At 49.9% G+C, this 16,591-nt stretch overlaps 1 protein-coding gene across 3 annotated transcripts in view; it reads right to left on the reverse strand.

Annotated features, from left to right (window-relative positions):
* The window catches only part of KCNMA1 (potassium calcium-activated channel subfamily M alpha 1), a 731,098-nt gene extending 715,419 nt beyond the window's left edge, over window positions 1-15,679 (reverse strand). For all 3 annotated transcript variants that reach the window (XM_024740254.1, XM_024740255.1, XM_024740253.1), the window contains exon 1: window positions 15,365-15,679. In XM_024740254.1, the coding sequence (XP_024596022.1) occupies window positions 15,365-15,664 (300 nt within the window). In that variant the 5' untranslated portion in view covers window positions 15,665-15,679. The remainder of the gene's footprint in view (window positions 1-15,364) is intronic.
* Window positions 15,680-16,591: the final 912 nt, after the last annotated feature.

The following is a 16,591-nucleotide window of genomic DNA, read 5'->3' on the forward strand; positions in this document are numbered from 1 at the left end:
CTCTGGCCACCCCACTCGGACCAATTCTCAGTGTTCTCCACCCTTCCTGAATCTCAGGTTCTTGATGTTTCTCTTACTTGTTTGGCCGTTAAGAATTACGGGCCTCGTACTGTATTTTTAATTTCTCGTGTGAGTGTATTACACCCACCCAGCCAGAGGCCTAGAAAAGTCACGTGTATGGACGTGCGAGATGCTCACTGCACAATTCCAGGGGCATCATGCATGGCTGTGATGTGAATGGTGCCCCTGGAATAATGCAGTGTGGCTACTGGTGTTGCCAAGGAGGGAATGATGTCTTACACAACCCTGCGTCCGTGGAAAAAGGACAGCCACGCTAATAAAGATTGGTGGACCGACCCATTCGTCTCCGCTACCAAACAGTCTGTGCGTGGGGTTTGGCAGGCACAAGGCCACAATGCCCAATGGTCTAGAAAGAAATCCATAATGTGATACAATAATGTATTTCCAGGCCGTGGAGGTGGAGAGGGGCAAGGAATCGATCTTTCTAAGGGAGAGATTCATAACCACTGAGTAAGCTACCACTACCTCCTTCTCAGTGTGCAGATTAAATTCTCTGTCCCACCGACATTCAAGATGCACTTTATTTATAGCAGACCAGGGAATTCAGAGATATTTATTTGCTTTTCATAGAAGTTCCATTATTTTAATAACACAGTTTTGGAGCTTGAGGTATGAGCAAATAGCATGTGGGAATAATAAGGCATCATTCCACATAAGGATGCTTCGTTCAGAGTTTACTGATAAGCCTTTGCTGGTGGGTGTCAAACTATTTCACTGCTCCGCGCTCTTCTGCATATGACGAGTGTCCCCGTAGCCCCACACGTACCTCTCAAGGTTTTTAAAATACACGTGAATTCTGCATCCTACTCTGCTAATATCTTCCATATATGTGTTAATATTAAAACTATGTTTTTATCCAAAACTCCTAGGAAGACTGATACTCAGAAAAATGCCCCAATATGTATTCTGTGCCTCCACCTACCCCCCCAGCACAGGGATATGGTATATGTGCCCTGGTTCATAAAGTGCAACCATGTATTATTTGATGTGAATCTCATGGCAGCCCTATAGTTGTGCAGTGAGCAACCTGCACAACTGCACACAGCACACCTGCCTACCTGGTAGAGAAAAGGTGAATTAACCTACTTTCCAGCAAGGGAAATCAAGGCATAGAGAGAGTAAAAAGGACTAGATAACCTTTAAGGTTCGTTTCTATCTGGATGGTATAGAACTCTCTGAACTTGTCCAAGGGATCTCACATCTCACCTAGGGATGGATGCCTGAGTCTCCACACAATGACTCCTCTCCTCAGTCCTATGTCTTCACAGTTTCCTTCACTCCGTGGCAGGGATGAGCTGAGCAGAGCCCACCTACCACTACAGGAGGTACGACGTATGACTGTAGGTGAACAGTGCAGGGGTTAAGACACGTGAGCTCCACTGCCCACCTGCCTGGATTTACACCTGGCTCTTCCCTCACTAGTGTGCGACCCTGGGCAAGTCACTCAACTTGTCCACGCCTCTGTCCTGTAAAGGGAGGATGATGATACCACCTATTTCACTGGGTTGTTGTGAGGATTAAATAATATAAAGAGCTTAGAAACTACAAGAACCACAGTAAACACTCAAAGTTTTTTATCCAAAAAAAAAAAAGTATTATGTATGCCTCAGTCTTCTAATCTGTAAACTGGGAATCATAAAGGTGTTCACTCCACAGGAGCATGAGGTTTAAACACCATAATAAACATAAGGAGTTTTAAAAGAGTGCTTCATGCATAGTAACTACTTTCAAGGGTTTATTAATTTTTTTCCCTAAAAAGCCAGTTACTCCAGTTCACATAGAAAGACTTAGCAAAACAAAAGTGCCAGTAAGTGTGGAGATCAATGCGATGTCTGAAGAGGGAGAGAAAAGGCCAAGAGAGAATGTTTGAGAATCAGGTGCTGTTTTCTAAAACAGGTGGTAGGGACTCCCCTGGTGGTCCAGTGGCTAAGACTCTGTGCTCCCAATGCAGGGGGCCCAGGTTTGATCTCTGGTCAGGGAACTAGATCCCACATGCTGCAACTAAGAGTTCGCATGCTGCAACTAAAGATCCTGCACGCAGCAAAGAAGATCCTGCATGCCACAACTAAGACCCAGTGCAGCCAAATAAATATTTTTAAAAAATAAAACAGGTGGTAGACAGGCTGTACTAGCAATTACAGCTCTCTTTTATATAAATTTATTTATTTCACTTATTTATTTTTGGCTGCGTTGGGTCTTCGTTGCTGCGCACGGGCTTTCTCTAGTTGTGGTGAGTGGGGTCTACTCTTTGTTGCGGTGCACGGGCTTCTCATTGCGGTGGCTTCTCTTGTTGTGGAGCACGGGCTTTAGGCATGTGGGCTTCAGTAGTTGTGGTGCGCGGACTCAGCAGTTGTGGCTTGTGGGCTCTAAAGCGCGGGCTTAGTTGCTCCGTGGCATGTGGGATCTTCCCAAACCAGGGCTCAAACCTGTGTCCCCTGCACTGACAGGCGGATTTTTAACCACTGCGCCACCAGGGAAGCCCTACAGGTCTCTGTTTTAAGCGAATTCTTTCAGAGGTCAGGAAGCAAAGAGAAGCAGGGATGAAAAGTCACTGGTGAGGCAGGGAGGAAAGAACGGAAGCGCTCACTTGCTGTCTTCTCTTTTCACCGTTAAAATTGCTGTCAAGCCTTGCCTAGCATTTAAAATAGCATCATCCCTGGAGATAGCGGTTTCAGTTTCATTACAGTCTGTGTTCATAGAGTACAAATAGAAACCTTCGTGATTTTATTAGTTTCCATGCAACTCAGGAGAGATCTGCATGATGACATTTCAGCTCCTGACTTAAAGAAGGGACCAATCAAGAACAGAGTTGCTTGCATTGCCTGTCGCTGGAAAATGAAAAGCTTCCCAGAGTTTTCAAAAATCTCTGTCCTATCTGGTTCATAGCCATAAATCAACTGTTTGGTCCTGCAGATACAAAAACTACGGTCTTAAAATTTTAGTTCATTTGGTAAGGAATACTTGCAGGATGTCTGCACCCTCCAATAAGAATTAAACTACAATATAGAAAATCTAAGGAAGTATTTTTTGTCTGGGCCTTGTCAAGTCCTACCATCATCATAAATTTGCTCAATAACACCCAAAAACTACCTGGCACTCTGTGGATCTGTGAAGTGTTAACATAATGTAGCTGTGACAAGTTGAAATACATGGCTCTCCAGTAGCATAATCTGATTCATGTTATATAACCTAAGAGACTATTCAACAGGTCTGATGTGCTGGCTGCTTACAATTTACGGGAGAGGCAGGTATTTCAGAAGCTACTGACCCCATCAGATACCCTCTCCTTTGCCACAGAAACTGTGGTCATCTTATTGCTGATTTTGGCAGCTGGAGTGGAACAGGGCGGTGATGAACATTCTCGCTCTGGGGTTGCTTTTTGGGGCAAGTTAAGGAAAAGTACGAAAGTAAGTGGATTTGCATGACCTCCTCTTTAATCAGATGTTTCTTTTTATTCCCAACCTCAACAAAGCCAACCTATCATAGTGTACTGTTTATAGTCTAGTCTATAATCCAAGACCTTTTCAACCTTTCCCCCAAACCAGAAATTAAAATTAAAACCTCAATAGGGGTGTGGCCATGTCATTAGAAGTAATAGCACAGGGACTTCCCTGGTGGCACAGTGGTTAAGAACCCCCCTGCCAATGCAGGGGACACGGGTTCGAGCCCTGGTCCAGGAAGATCCCGCATGCCGCGGAGCAACTAAGCCCGTGAGCCACAACTACTGAGCCCACATGCCACAACTACTGAAGCCCACGTGCCTAGAGCCCGTGCTCCACAGCAAGAGAAGCCACCACAATGAGAAGCCCGCGCACCGCGACGAAGAGTAGCCCCCGCTCACCGCAACTCCAGAAAGCCCATGCACAGCAACGAAGACCAAACACAGCCAAATAAATAAATAAATAATTTTTTTTTTTTAAAAAGTAGTAGTAGCACAGTCACAGAAAACTATTTGAGTTGTTTTTTTTTTTCTTAATGACAAGTTTGACTGTATCTCCAATGGGGGCCCCTGTCCCCAGACTGTAATTCTTAAATATGCCACCTCATCGAAGTCAGTATGGAAGTTTTGGGGACACGTCAATCAAATTTCACTCTTGGGATTCATAGAGGCACCAGAACTATTCCCTGGGCCCACTGCCTTGAGTAAGTTAGTCTTGGGTTCTTCATCAGGTAAAAATGATAGCTCTGAAATCTGATTGAAGAAATGGCTGTATATTGAAATCACTGAATCAGAGAGCATGTTACATATGACACAACTGGGGCCCAGAGACCATCACTTGCCTAAGATACCGTAACTACTCATATGTCAAAATCACAAATCCAGTGGTCCTTTAACTTCACACACCATCGAACCAGACTTGATGGGCAGAAACGCTGTTCGATCTGTTCTTCTGCTCTCACTGTGGGTACCGTCTAAATCAAACAAGACCAGCCGGGGGGCACTTCTCCTGGGACTGCCATTTCCCAATCCTCAGAGGAAAGAAATCAGCTGCCCCACCAACAAACACAAGCACCACGGTGAAGAATATGTCTGAAGAGAATGAAAACCCATCTCCAGGAAGTGGGGTTTAGAGGGACTTTTTTTCCTTTTTTAAAAACTTGTAATTGTGGTAAAATAGACGTACCATAAAACTTACCATCTTAACCATTTTAAGTGCACAGTTCAGTAGTATTAAGTATATCCATATTATTGTGCAGAACCTTTTCGTCTTACAAAACTGAAATTCTCTATCCATTAAACAACCGCCCCCCATCTCCCCCAGCCCCTGGTAACCATCATTCTACTTCTGTGTCTGTGCAACTAGGTGCCTCATGTAAGTATTGTAGGATCACACAGTATGTGTCCTTTTGTGACTGGCTTAGTCCACCTAGCGTAATGTCCTCCAGGTGCATCCATGTTGTAGCACACGTCGGAATTTCCTTCCTTTTTCCAAATGGATAACATTCCACTGCAGGTAAACACCACATTTGTTTATCCATTTATCCATCAATGGACATCTGGGCTGCTTCCACCTTTTGGCTATTATGAATAATGCTGCTATGAACAGGGATGTGCAAGTATCTTCTTTTGGATATGTACCCAGCCGTGGAATTGCTGGGTCGTATGGTAGTTCTATTTTCAATTTTCTTGACAAACCACCATACTGTTTCCCCCAGTAGCTGTATCATGGTGCATTCCCACACACAGTGCACCAGGGTTCCAATTCCTCCGCAACCTCGTCAACACGTGCTGCTTTCTGGGTTTTGAGGTAGTAGCCATCCTGGTGGGCGTGAGGTGTCCTTTTTTTCTTTAAACACCTCTCTGTCTTGCCTACATTTTCTACAGTGAATATATATATACACTTAGGACTAAGGACAAAAGTGTAAAACACAAATTGAAAAAGAGATCTTACAGGGAAAATAGGGTTGCGGGAAAATAGGGTTGCACACAAACTTAAGAAATGGGTTTCCTTTTTAAGACAGGCGAAGTATTGACTTCTCTTAAGGGTTCAGCTCGAGACACCATTCCTATACTCTTCAAGAGTCTTACCACCTGGTCAGCTGTGGCTGCCACAATCTATGAGGGAAACGGCCGTAATTTACGGGTAGCTAAAGCAATTCCTCTAAGCACTGGGAGGAAAGTGCTCCCAGGTGCACAAAGAAGAGAAACAGTGTATTAAGCGGTGGCCAGCTAATGTTGGTCATGAAAATCCCCGGCCCTCAGATAAGCCCTTTCTTTCATCTTCCAAATCTTTCCTCCGAGCCTTAAGGGCCCTTATCTCTGAGTTCTCCATTTGCTACTCATTGCCCATCTACTTTTTCCCCTGCCAGAGCCACAAAAAGTCTACTTTCCAAAGTCATGTAAAGGGAAAACAAACTCATGCAGCAATTTCTCCCCAACAGAAGAATTCTGCTCCTGCATAAACATGTACACAAAGAGGAAGAGCCCCCAGAAACCTTATAACCCCTGGTGTCTGGGCCACAGGGCCACACAGGCCCCACGCTAGCAGTTCATTAGAGGGAACTCACTTGAAAAGCTAAACTCTTCCAAAAGGGAAAGCACTCTTCCCACTGGTCTTTATATAATGCTAATGCTGTACACCTTGGGCATGAGGTCACTTGTCATGATTTATTCATTAAGACAAAGCGGAAGGGACTAAAAACAATATCCATCCAATTATGTATTTATCCAACCTCCAGCTCCCAGACGAGAAATTCTACTTTTCTTTGTGTCAACATCTCCCTCTCACCCCCTGCCCTCCCTCACCCACCCCTCTTGTATGTTCTCTTTCTTTTCTGGTTTCTTTCTGCTCAGCAAAATAGGAGAAATGGCAGCAGTAGTGTATAGAAGGCCAGAGGAGAAGAGATAAGAAGAGCAGTTGGAGAGGAATAATCTTCAACTCTAGGAGCAGCTGTATTTAAATGATCCAAAAAGAGGCTCAAGTTCACTGTCTATTCTCTTTTGGGAAGAGCCAACACCTAGAAAGCAGAGTCCAGTGAGGGCTTCTTAACAAAGGATCTGCACTCTACATACATCTGGATCCCTGGTACTGCCCCCAAATCACGTCTGCTCTCGGCCAAGCCCAGCACTAAACTCTGAAAGAAGCTGAACTCTGGAATCACTGGCTACATTACAGTGACAAAGAGGCAACCCAGTGGCTCAGGGATGGCCAAATCCTCACCCACAGCTTCTGACAAGACCTGACACATTGCACAGGACAAACCACCGGAACCAACAGCCGGGATGGGCTGCTGTGTAAACCCTGGGGAAGAGGGCACGGAGAAACCTCACCGCCTCTGGGGAAGGAGGACATCGGGCAGTCACGAGAGAGAAGAAGAAGGTGGCTTTCACGGTAGCGACAAAAGTTAAGGGCGTTCTACATCTCAAGAACATTGCTGACACTTAAACCCCATCCAGCTCTGGGCCTTCTTGGGCCGGATTTAGAATTTGAAATCTATCACCTACAAAGACACGTTCTGTGTGTCCTAGAAATAGCCGAGAAGCAAAGAGGGGTTAGTGCAAGGAGAAAGACCTTTCCACTCATGCTTAGGTGGGTTTGTGCCCCATGGAATGGTGGCCTCAGAAGGCCATAAACACCCCTGTCCCTTCTGGAGATGGGGCCGAGGGCTCCCAGCACTGGCGCTGGGGAGGAGGTAGGACCCCGACCCCAAAGTACCTTTCTGCCCCTATGATGTCACAACTCCACGTGCTTCTCAGCTTGCGAGATCAAGCCTCTATTTGTTGTCCACTAACCTGCAAACTTCAGTCCCTCTGCTCCTGGACTTGGCGGGAATCACCAGGAAAGAAAGGAAATCAAGGAAATGATAAAGAGCAGAAGGAAGGAACACGGCGTTTCTGTTAATTACCTTTGAAATGCCCAGCGTCAACCGGATCTGGTCCCCGGGAAAACCTGGTAGGGAGGCCAATGAAACAGCATAAAGAATACCAAGTAAATGAGACGTTTTAAATAATTTCGCTTTTGGCCATGTAAAGAAGCATTAGTCATACAGGTAATGAGATCTTATAGGGAGACAATTCAGAGGCTCGGCTTGACAACGTGAAGTATAACCCCTTCTGGACCTGGAGTGCCAATTACATTTCCAAATTGGCAATTAGACATAAGGCCCCAAATAATGCCAAAAACAAAGCAAATTCCATCTTCAAGCAGCCATTCTTTCGAAGCTGTCCTTCTGCTCCCTGCCTGACTCATCCACCTCATGGACAAGTGCTCATCGTGAACAAATTCTTCTTACCCACCGGTCAGGGGAGACCGGGGTGGCATGAATAATTAAAATCCAGAAATGACTCAAGCCCATCCCTTTCACCCAGAGTTTCTCCATAGCGTCTAACAAATTACCCAAAAGAGCAGCAAAATGTATTTGCACCTACAACATTGCCACGCAGCCTCCCACAGATCACTGTGGAAGGGCCCTCCCAACGTATATCTGTGCTTGTATTTATATGACTCAGTTCCTGCCCTCAGGGGGTTTGCAGGCAACTTGCAGACCGACATGAGAAGATAACTGAATTTTTCCATCCCTTCCATCAAACAAACTGGGTCTTATTTTTATCCCTAGCCCCTAGCTTGGTTCCTGGAACAGAGGATGAACTCCCTATGTAATAAAAGCCAAAACAACACCACTACTAACCACAAGACGTATTTGAGGACCTACTGTGTGCCGGGCATCACGCTAAGTCCTTCATTTAAGCTGACGATGCTCATGATAAATGTTTATTCCAGGTTCTCCCCTTTGACGATGGAACAACCCCAAACGCACATCTCCAGGAAAAAGCCCCTGACGGTATGTTGAGAAAAGGAGCTACTTCCAGCTTCACCTGCTGGGATTCTCGAGAAGTACCACTGGAGGGTGGTACCGCACAGTGCCGCCCGTCTCTCCCCACTCCGTGATCAGGTCTTGAGCCCAATCCTTTCACATCCCTCCGCTTGGAAAAGCCCACCGAGGTCCCTATGGAAAATCAGGCTGGCACTGTTACTGCCTGCTGACTTCAAACACCCCGGAGGGAGTGGCCAACAGCTGGCTTCCCGGAGCATCGCCCCAGTGTAGCCCTGGCTCCACCACGAGCCTCTAATTTTGCAAGAAGGTGGTTTGGCTGAGTTGCCATCCGGGACTGCGGAAAGTCCCCTTGCAGCGTGACCCACTGGCACGAGGGAGAGCCCACAGCCTGATGGGCGACGCACAGACCACACCCCCATAGATCTGCAGGATGCTGCCCTGGTCACCACAACCCAGCCCCAAACCAACAGCGCTGTGGGTTCCTGGGGAGCAGACACCCGAACAATCAGCTTTAGCAGGGAGCACCCAGACTGAACGGCAGCAACGCGGACAGGCCTGAGCTGAGTTTTCTCCACCTGGCTGTCCTGGCACAGGGAACCTTCCTCTTCTCATCCCTTCCCACTGCTGAAGAGCTGAGACTTTCCATATTTAAAAATAGCCCTGTCTTCAGAGAGAGACCGCCTGGAGACTGAGGCTGGGACCGGATCCTTGCTTCTCAAAGCATGGTCTGCTCAGCATCGGCATCACCTGTGGCTTGTCAGAAATGCAGAGTCTCCGGCCCCACCCTGGACCTTCTGAATCAGAATCCGCATTTTTTTTTTTTTTTTTTTTTTCGGTATTCATTTTTTTTTTTTTTTTTTTTTTTTTTTTTTTGCGGTACGCGGGCCTCTCACTGTCGTGGCTTCTCCCGTTGCGGAGCACAGGCTCCGGACGTGCAGGCTCGGCGGCCATTGCTCACGGGCCCAGCCGCTCCGCGGCATGTGGGATCTTCCCAGACCCGGGCACGAACCCGTGTCCCCTGCATCAGCAGGCGGACGCTCAACCACTGCGCCACCAGGGAAGCCCCAGAATCCGCATTTTAAGGGCTCTCCAGGTGATACGTGTACGATGCGTGTACGTGTAAACGTGCGCGAGGCCCCAGAGGTAGATGGACTAAGATGCTCTCTGGCCATGGGAGGGAGAGATCTAATACCCCAACTGAACATCCCTTGAGCCTTCTCCCCGCAGTGCTGGGACACCCCTGCCTCTCAGGCTGGGGCCCCTGAGCTTCCTTCTCCGTGTGCCCAGGGCCAGGGTTCCACCCACTCAGAAGCATCTCAAAAAAAGGGCACTCTCTTGATCTGCTCCCTGCGGTGCACAGAAAGGCTGTGTGATTTCAGAGGTCCCGGGGGACGCTGACCTTGCCTGCCCCCCAGGCAGGTCTCATGGAGACCAATGCTCCCTGCAGGGCTCCAGGAGCTGCGGCATCACGGCACAAACACCGCCCTTCTCACCAGAACCACAGAGGTGTCCTTGCAGGGGCTCCACAGCTCTGAAGTCCCAGGAAGGTGGAGCTGGCTGCTGTGATTCGCAGGCTAGCACGGTCACTGCCACTGTGAGCTGGGACACCGCTGCTGCCCACACTGGGAAGGAGGTCCTGGCATTGGAATCCAACACCAACCTGACTGCTTCAGCACCAGGCTCCTTTTGCCCTGGTCAGAAAGAGATACCCACAGCAAGCACTCTCTGTACCAGGGACACAGTGAATGTCCCCATCCAGGGAAGAAGATAGCGGTGAGCCTTGCCCTTGGAATCCTTTCTCCCCCAGGCCAAACATAAGGGCAGCTCTTGCTTTCCTCCTGATGCATGTTTGGACAAGGACCCTGGGCACCCGGAAATAGAGCCAGCGCGTGGCTTGCAGTCACCAGTATCCTCCTAGGAAATGCTATAGAGTGGGGTCCCTGCGAGTACCTACCCCAAAGGGCTGAGCTCTATGAGGACCCCCGGTTTACAGATGAGGAGACTGAGGCACAAAGCGGTGACGTCCTTGCCCAAGGTCACAGGCTGACTTCTGGGTGCTACATGGCGAGCGTGACACCTAGGCCCTGTTGCTCAAAGTGAGCACGGCCAAGGGCAGTTTAACCAATTCCTCTCCCTTGGGACTTCTCCCAGAACATGATGTGACTCTCCAAGGTGGGGGTTGCAGATATGCCCTGACTTACAATTTTGTTTCACAAGGTAACTGCAAGGGCAAATGCTCCACAGAACACACTTGGGGAAATACTACTCTGGAGGCGATCAGGGTAAAGCTGGTCTGAGTAGAGAGCACCCTGGCGGGGAAACTGTTCCATTGTCAGGAGAACAGGTCTGTGGGCTCTGGACTGGGGAGAACAGGAGTGGAATTCATCCTTTCTCAAGGGACATTAGACAGCCACACCTGCCCACAAAACCTTCCACTTCTGCTAGGTCTGCAGCTCCTGGAGCCCCACGATGACAATGCTCACCCACTGACTTGCCCGCCATCAGAGCACTAGTCATCCTGCCAAGCCCTCAGCCATGGAGCCTTCCTAGGCTGCCCCTCCCCAACCTGCCAGCCTTGCAACAGCCAAGATCTATGAACCCAAATCTCAATCTGACCCTAACTGGTTGTTTGACCCAAGGACAATTGACTCCAGGGTCTAGAGGTCCCTTTAGGTTCAAAAGTTCTATTTGTTGTAGTCTGTGCCCTTCCAGGGCCAAAAGTTCAAGGAATCAAGGAGAAAATTTAAAACCTGCCACTTTGTGGAGCTATGATAGCTCCCATTTACAGGCCTGCTAAGTGCCAGGCATTTCCTGGGTGCTGTATACCCAGCATCGTCACTCCTTATAAGAATTCTACAGGGGCTTCCCTGGTGGCGCAGTGGTTGAGAGTCCGCCTGCCGATGCAGGGGACACGGGTTCGTGCCCCCGTCCGGGAAGATCCCACATGCCGCGGAGAGGCTGGGCCCGTGAGCCATGGCCGCTGAGCCTGCGCGTCCGGAGTCTGTGCTCCACAATGGGAGAACATCATTACGCTTTTCTTACATGTGAAGAAACCATGCTTAACAGGGCTGCCAGCCACAGATGCCCAGCTAACAAGTGTGGAATCCATGATTTGCACTCAGGTCTGTCTGACTGCAGCATCTCTACGGAAGTGTGCATTTCCACAGGGGGAGCCAGGAACAAGAAGCAAAAGTTCTCAGGACAAGGGAAGGTCACCTGGGACCTGAGCACTTCTCCAAGGCCACCACCCCCCTCCAAGTGATCCGAAGGAACATCTGTAGTTCGTCCGATGCAGACTATCTCCAGGATGAGATGAGGCACCAGGGCCAATCTGGAATCAAGAATTCTGAGGCACTGAAGTTTCCAGCCCTGATTGGATGATGCGTCAGGCCAGACCCTGGGTAATTACCAAGCCGTAAACGGGATCTGATGTTTATATTAGTCACGAGTCTAACAGAGAAAACGTGTTGTTTTCTCAGACACAGCCGTGGAGACAAACCTCCATAATTCATTATATGCAGACCAACCTTAATCAATTCCAAACTTCTACAGGGAGGACAGCTCCACCTGAGAGCAGGATGAGTCTAGGACCCACAGCAAACCACAGCTCCACAGGAAGCTGGCCTCAGCTTCCCCAGGCATTTAAAGAAAAGCAGACTGTGGGCTGGAGGAAGAGGAGAAGATGGGAATAAAGACACATAAGCACTCTGAGGCTGGAGAGTTACAGAACACGTTCTGAGCTAGAAACTTTACCCATAGATCACCAACTCCTTCTACTGTCTTCCACTGAGTCCCAGGGCAGGAAGGGACATTAGCACTCACAGAATTCAATCCCACATTTTGCACACCAGGAAAGAGACCAGAGAGGTTAATCTTCTTCTTCAAGGTCACAACCTTCTTCAGGCTGCCAGAGCCGCTCCTTGTTCACTACAGTCTACGACTGGCTTAGACCTTGAAACGTCACGGCCAAGTAAAGAGAGGGCTCTGATGAAACCCAACAGAGAAAGAAAAATGATGTGAAAAAGTACAGCAAAGAATATAGTACTGGAATGACTGTGCCCAAATTCCAAACTGGGGGAAAATGGGATTCTCTTTCTTCTTTCTTTCCTAAAGAAATCCACATAACTATTCTTTTCAGAATAGTAAAGTCATTCACGATTTGCGATTCGGAGGCCAGAGGAACTAAGGATGAGATGTCTCATGATGTACATCCAGTTTCAGGTTCCTTTAATCAGAAAGGATGGTGCAGTCCCAGAGGCCAAATGCTTGTGATTCTGGAGTTCCTGCTGAAACGTATTCCCCTAGAATTTCAGATGCTAAAAACACCAGCCTTCCTCTGGACCCTAGCTCCGGGTCAAACCATCTTGGGGCTGAACCAGGATCAGGGTGAATATATCTGAGGGCTGGTAGAATACTAAAGAAAAGCAGCCTTAGTTTGCTTGAGAAACCCAACACTAAAAGAATGATTCCAAACTGAAGCCAAATGCATTCTTCTGAACAGTGTCTTGATGACTACCAAATACTTGGAAAGCAAAAAGAATGAAAGACAAAAAAAAAAAAAAAGAATGATTGCAGTGAAAACTACAGACCTCAAGAGTAGAAAGAAAAGCTTATAAAAGGCCTAAGTAACTACTGCTGGTCAAAATGAGATGGTTACACACACTATTCAATTGAGCATCTCAAGGGGCAAAGTATTAAGAGATTCTGCGCATGTTTTAAAGGGGACTCCGATGGTACCAAAGGTGACGTGATCTCATTCTATACGGGCCTCACATCTTCCCAACCAACTGCAAGCATCTCTCATCCCAGATGATTCTTCGTAGAAAGTTCCAGTTCAGTCAACTCGCCATGTCTTGGAGCTACAAAATATAGCCTGATATCTAGGGATTGTTTTTTTTTTCTAATGATCATTGCCAAAAACGTATTTTCTTGAGAAAGCTTACAGAGGTTACGCTTGGTCATCATTTAAGAAACAGACTCTTTATGTGAACGATCCAATCAGCATTTCATCAGAAGCAATGCAGTAGCACTGATGTACCCCCTAGAGTAGAAAGACTTTAGAAGCTGTGTTTAAAACCCCAGGATCACAAAAACACTGAAACTTATTTTGACTCACTGAAAAAAAAGTTTTCATTGTGATCTAGCCTGCCCAGTTCCTGAAGGATAAGGAGATCATTAAAAAGTTCCCCCAAATCACTCAGTCTAGAAAACGTTTGAGATGCATGCAACTACAAGTTCTACCTCTAAGGGTAGCAGTAAAGGAAAAACACTCGCAGACTAAAGACTGGTGGGGAGGCAGAGGAGAGGGAATGTGTGAATAAGAAGGCTATATGAATAAGCACTGGTCAGGAGGGCTAGGCAAGGGGCTGGGTCTAGGGGGTCTCGGGATTAGGATTTTGCTTAACCTAATGGCTTCTCTGGAATGTGGGTGGTTTTGCACCTTGACAAGTAAGGAGAAACTGCTATGGCCAAGAAGGTAACTCCAGAGAAAACTGACTGACTAACATCTGGAGGTCTCTGGAGAAGGAGGAGGAAGAGGAAGCGAATGATGGCTTTTATTTTTCTCCCTTATTTCCAACACACCAGTATTTTCCAAAACACAAATGTGCTACCACAAAACACAGCTGAGCTCCAGCACCCAACACAATGTATAATTAATGATCAGGAGAGAGAGAGAGAGAGAGAGAGAGAGAGAGAGCGCGCGCGAGGCGGTGTTGTTTCACTTGGGACGCACGAGCTTCCCTTCACCCTTGTGTGTCACCCAGAGCCCCCATCTTACCTACTCCCTCCCCGTAGCAATTAAGGAGGCTGCTACAAGTTGCTGTGCCCCGTGGAAGTTTGAGGTGTCCTCGGATTAACTTTATTAGAAAAGGTGTGAGCATTCCCACCGAGATGTGCCACGGCCTTGCACTGTTCCCTATCCCCCTTTGAGCTTCCCTCCCTCTGAAAATGCTGGCGCTGGTTAGTCCCCTAGGTTAAAAATTAGTCAAACAGAAATCAGCTTGGTCACTCTTTTTTCCAGTTCTTTTTTATCCTGCAGTTTTCTATGAAAAACTGCCCCCCACCTCTCACCTTGTCAGCCTAGCAACCATACATAAGGTGTAGTGAGCCTCGGTGCTGGTGGGCGTCTCTGCGCCAGTAATAGTTTAAAGCCGACATCCAGCCACCTCAAAAGCGTCGGGGAGGAGGCTCGCGTGAAAACCTCGGCCTCGGCGGGCTCTCGGGCGGACCTCCCGCTCTAGCTCCACGCTGCCGGGGGCATTTCCGGGGACCTGAAGGCGGTGGCAGGAGAGCGAGAATACAGATGCCGAAGAACTTGCGGTGGGGGTGGGGGTCTGCTCCAACAGTAGGAGAGGGAGGGAACATCAGTTTTGCGACCTCGCCACATTCCTAAAGTGGCAGCATCCGCGGGTTGCCTCCAAAACTGGGAGGCACCTCCCCAACTTTCTCTCGCCCCTCCAGGTCCCCCGCACGTCCTCTGGTCATGTTCCTCCCCTGGGATTCCCTAGTCCAAAAGATGTCCTCCCTTTCTCAAAGAATTTTCCTGCCCTTTTGATTTTACGAACTCATCTCCCCAACAGGTTTCTAAAGTGCGGGCTGACGTGCTCCCCCTCGCCCACCACAAGGAGCCGAGCCCGGGCAGGTGAGCCGCGCGGAACACGCACCGAGCGGCCCCCAGCTTGCTCGGTGCCCGACGAGTCGGCTCTCCCTACCTCCCACCCTGGCCCCAGCCGCAGCCACAAACAACCCTACAATAAACAAGGGGACGGGATTGGGCGTCCGCGTCCCGGAGCGCACCGGTTGGGGGCAACTCCTCACCCCCGGCGCGCCGCCCGAAGCCCCAACAGGCGGGCGCCAGGAGAGCGGAGGGAAGGGAAGGCGGCGAGGGGAAGGCAGGCAGGGATGGAGGGAGGCACGGCGCTGTGAGAAGCGAGGAGGTGGGCTGCAGGGGACGCCGAGAAGCGGCGGGGCTGGCGCAGGGGGAAGGCGCCGGGGCGCGCGTTACCTTCGTCTTGCCCCCGCAGTGGCAGCAAACGGTCCACAGGTACTTGAGCGTCCGCCAGAGCAAGATGATGAAGAGGCCCCCGAAGAAAGTCACCATGGAGGAGGCCAGGAAAGCCCACCACATGCGCTGGCCCCGGCTGTCGCACGGCACCTCCATGGTCACTGGGATGATGAGCGCATCCATCTTGGGCTCGTGGACCGAGGACGAGGAGGAAGAGGAGGAGGAAGAGGAGGAGGAAGAAGAGGAGGAGGAGGAGGACGCGTCTAGGCTGAGAAGGTTCGCGTGGATATTGCTACTCATTCTAAGAGTGCTGCCTCCGCCGCCGCCGCCGCCGCCGCCGCCGCTGCTGCCGCCGCCGCCGCCGCCACCATTTGAATCCCCAAGCCGCGCCGCCACGCCGCTGAGCCTCCTCGGCCTTCGCTCGATCTTCCTCCCCGCTTCCTCAGGCTCCTCCTCGTCGCCGCCCGAGCCTCTCCTGCGCGCGCCCCGCGCTCCCCGCAGCCGCCAGCAACAGCAGCTGCAGCAACTGGAGCGGGCGCGGGCTCAGGCCGCCCGAACGGGAGGGGAGGAGGTTCGCCGCGCTGGCTCGCCTCGGCCCCGAGCTGGGCAGGGGGCCGGCAGACCCTTTGGCGACGGCCTGGCACGCACCCCTGAGCCGCAGTGCGAAAGGTAGAGAGCCCCAAATCCAGGCGCGGGACCGACACCTCTCTCCAAGGTGCTGCGCCCCCAGCCGAGCGCCCTGGGGGACCCGAGGAGGATGGCCGGGCGCCCGTGGCAGGCCATTTTTCCCAAAGGAGCCCCCAGTGGGGAGGGGAGAAGTGACTAGCTGTTGATTGCACAGGCCGGACGCCCCAAGCTCCTCGGGCTTCGGGAGTGAGGAGGACCCTTCTCCAGGATACACACCCTCGTTCGACCCCTACCAACCCCTGTCGCTCTTCCCTGTCGCCTTCCTAGGTGCCCCAGTGGCCCCTGTGTTCTGGAAAGCAGGGCCATGCAGGGGCCTGGCAGGTGGTCTGTGGCCTTTGACAGCAGCAGGTGGTTTTTCTGCCTCTTCCTTATTAAGCGACAGAGGCTGCCTAAGAGAGTAGGCAAAGATGGGCAGAGCCGACCTGACCTCAGGGACAGTGAAAGCTCCTATAGACAACAGAGTTCCCTAATGTCACTCCCCTTTTATTCAGCCTCAGACTCCATCGTGTGAGAAGGGCAGCTCCAAGCTCCATTAAAGCC

Source organism: Neophocaena asiaeorientalis, unplaced genomic scaffold (genome assembly GCF_003031525.2).
Source record: "Neophocaena asiaeorientalis asiaeorientalis breed wild unplaced genomic scaffold, Neophocaena_asiaeorientalis_V1.1 scaffold517, whole genome shotgun sequence".
NCBI classification, from domain to species: domain Eukaryota; kingdom Metazoa; phylum Chordata; class Mammalia; order Artiodactyla; family Phocoenidae; genus Neophocaena; species Neophocaena asiaeorientalis.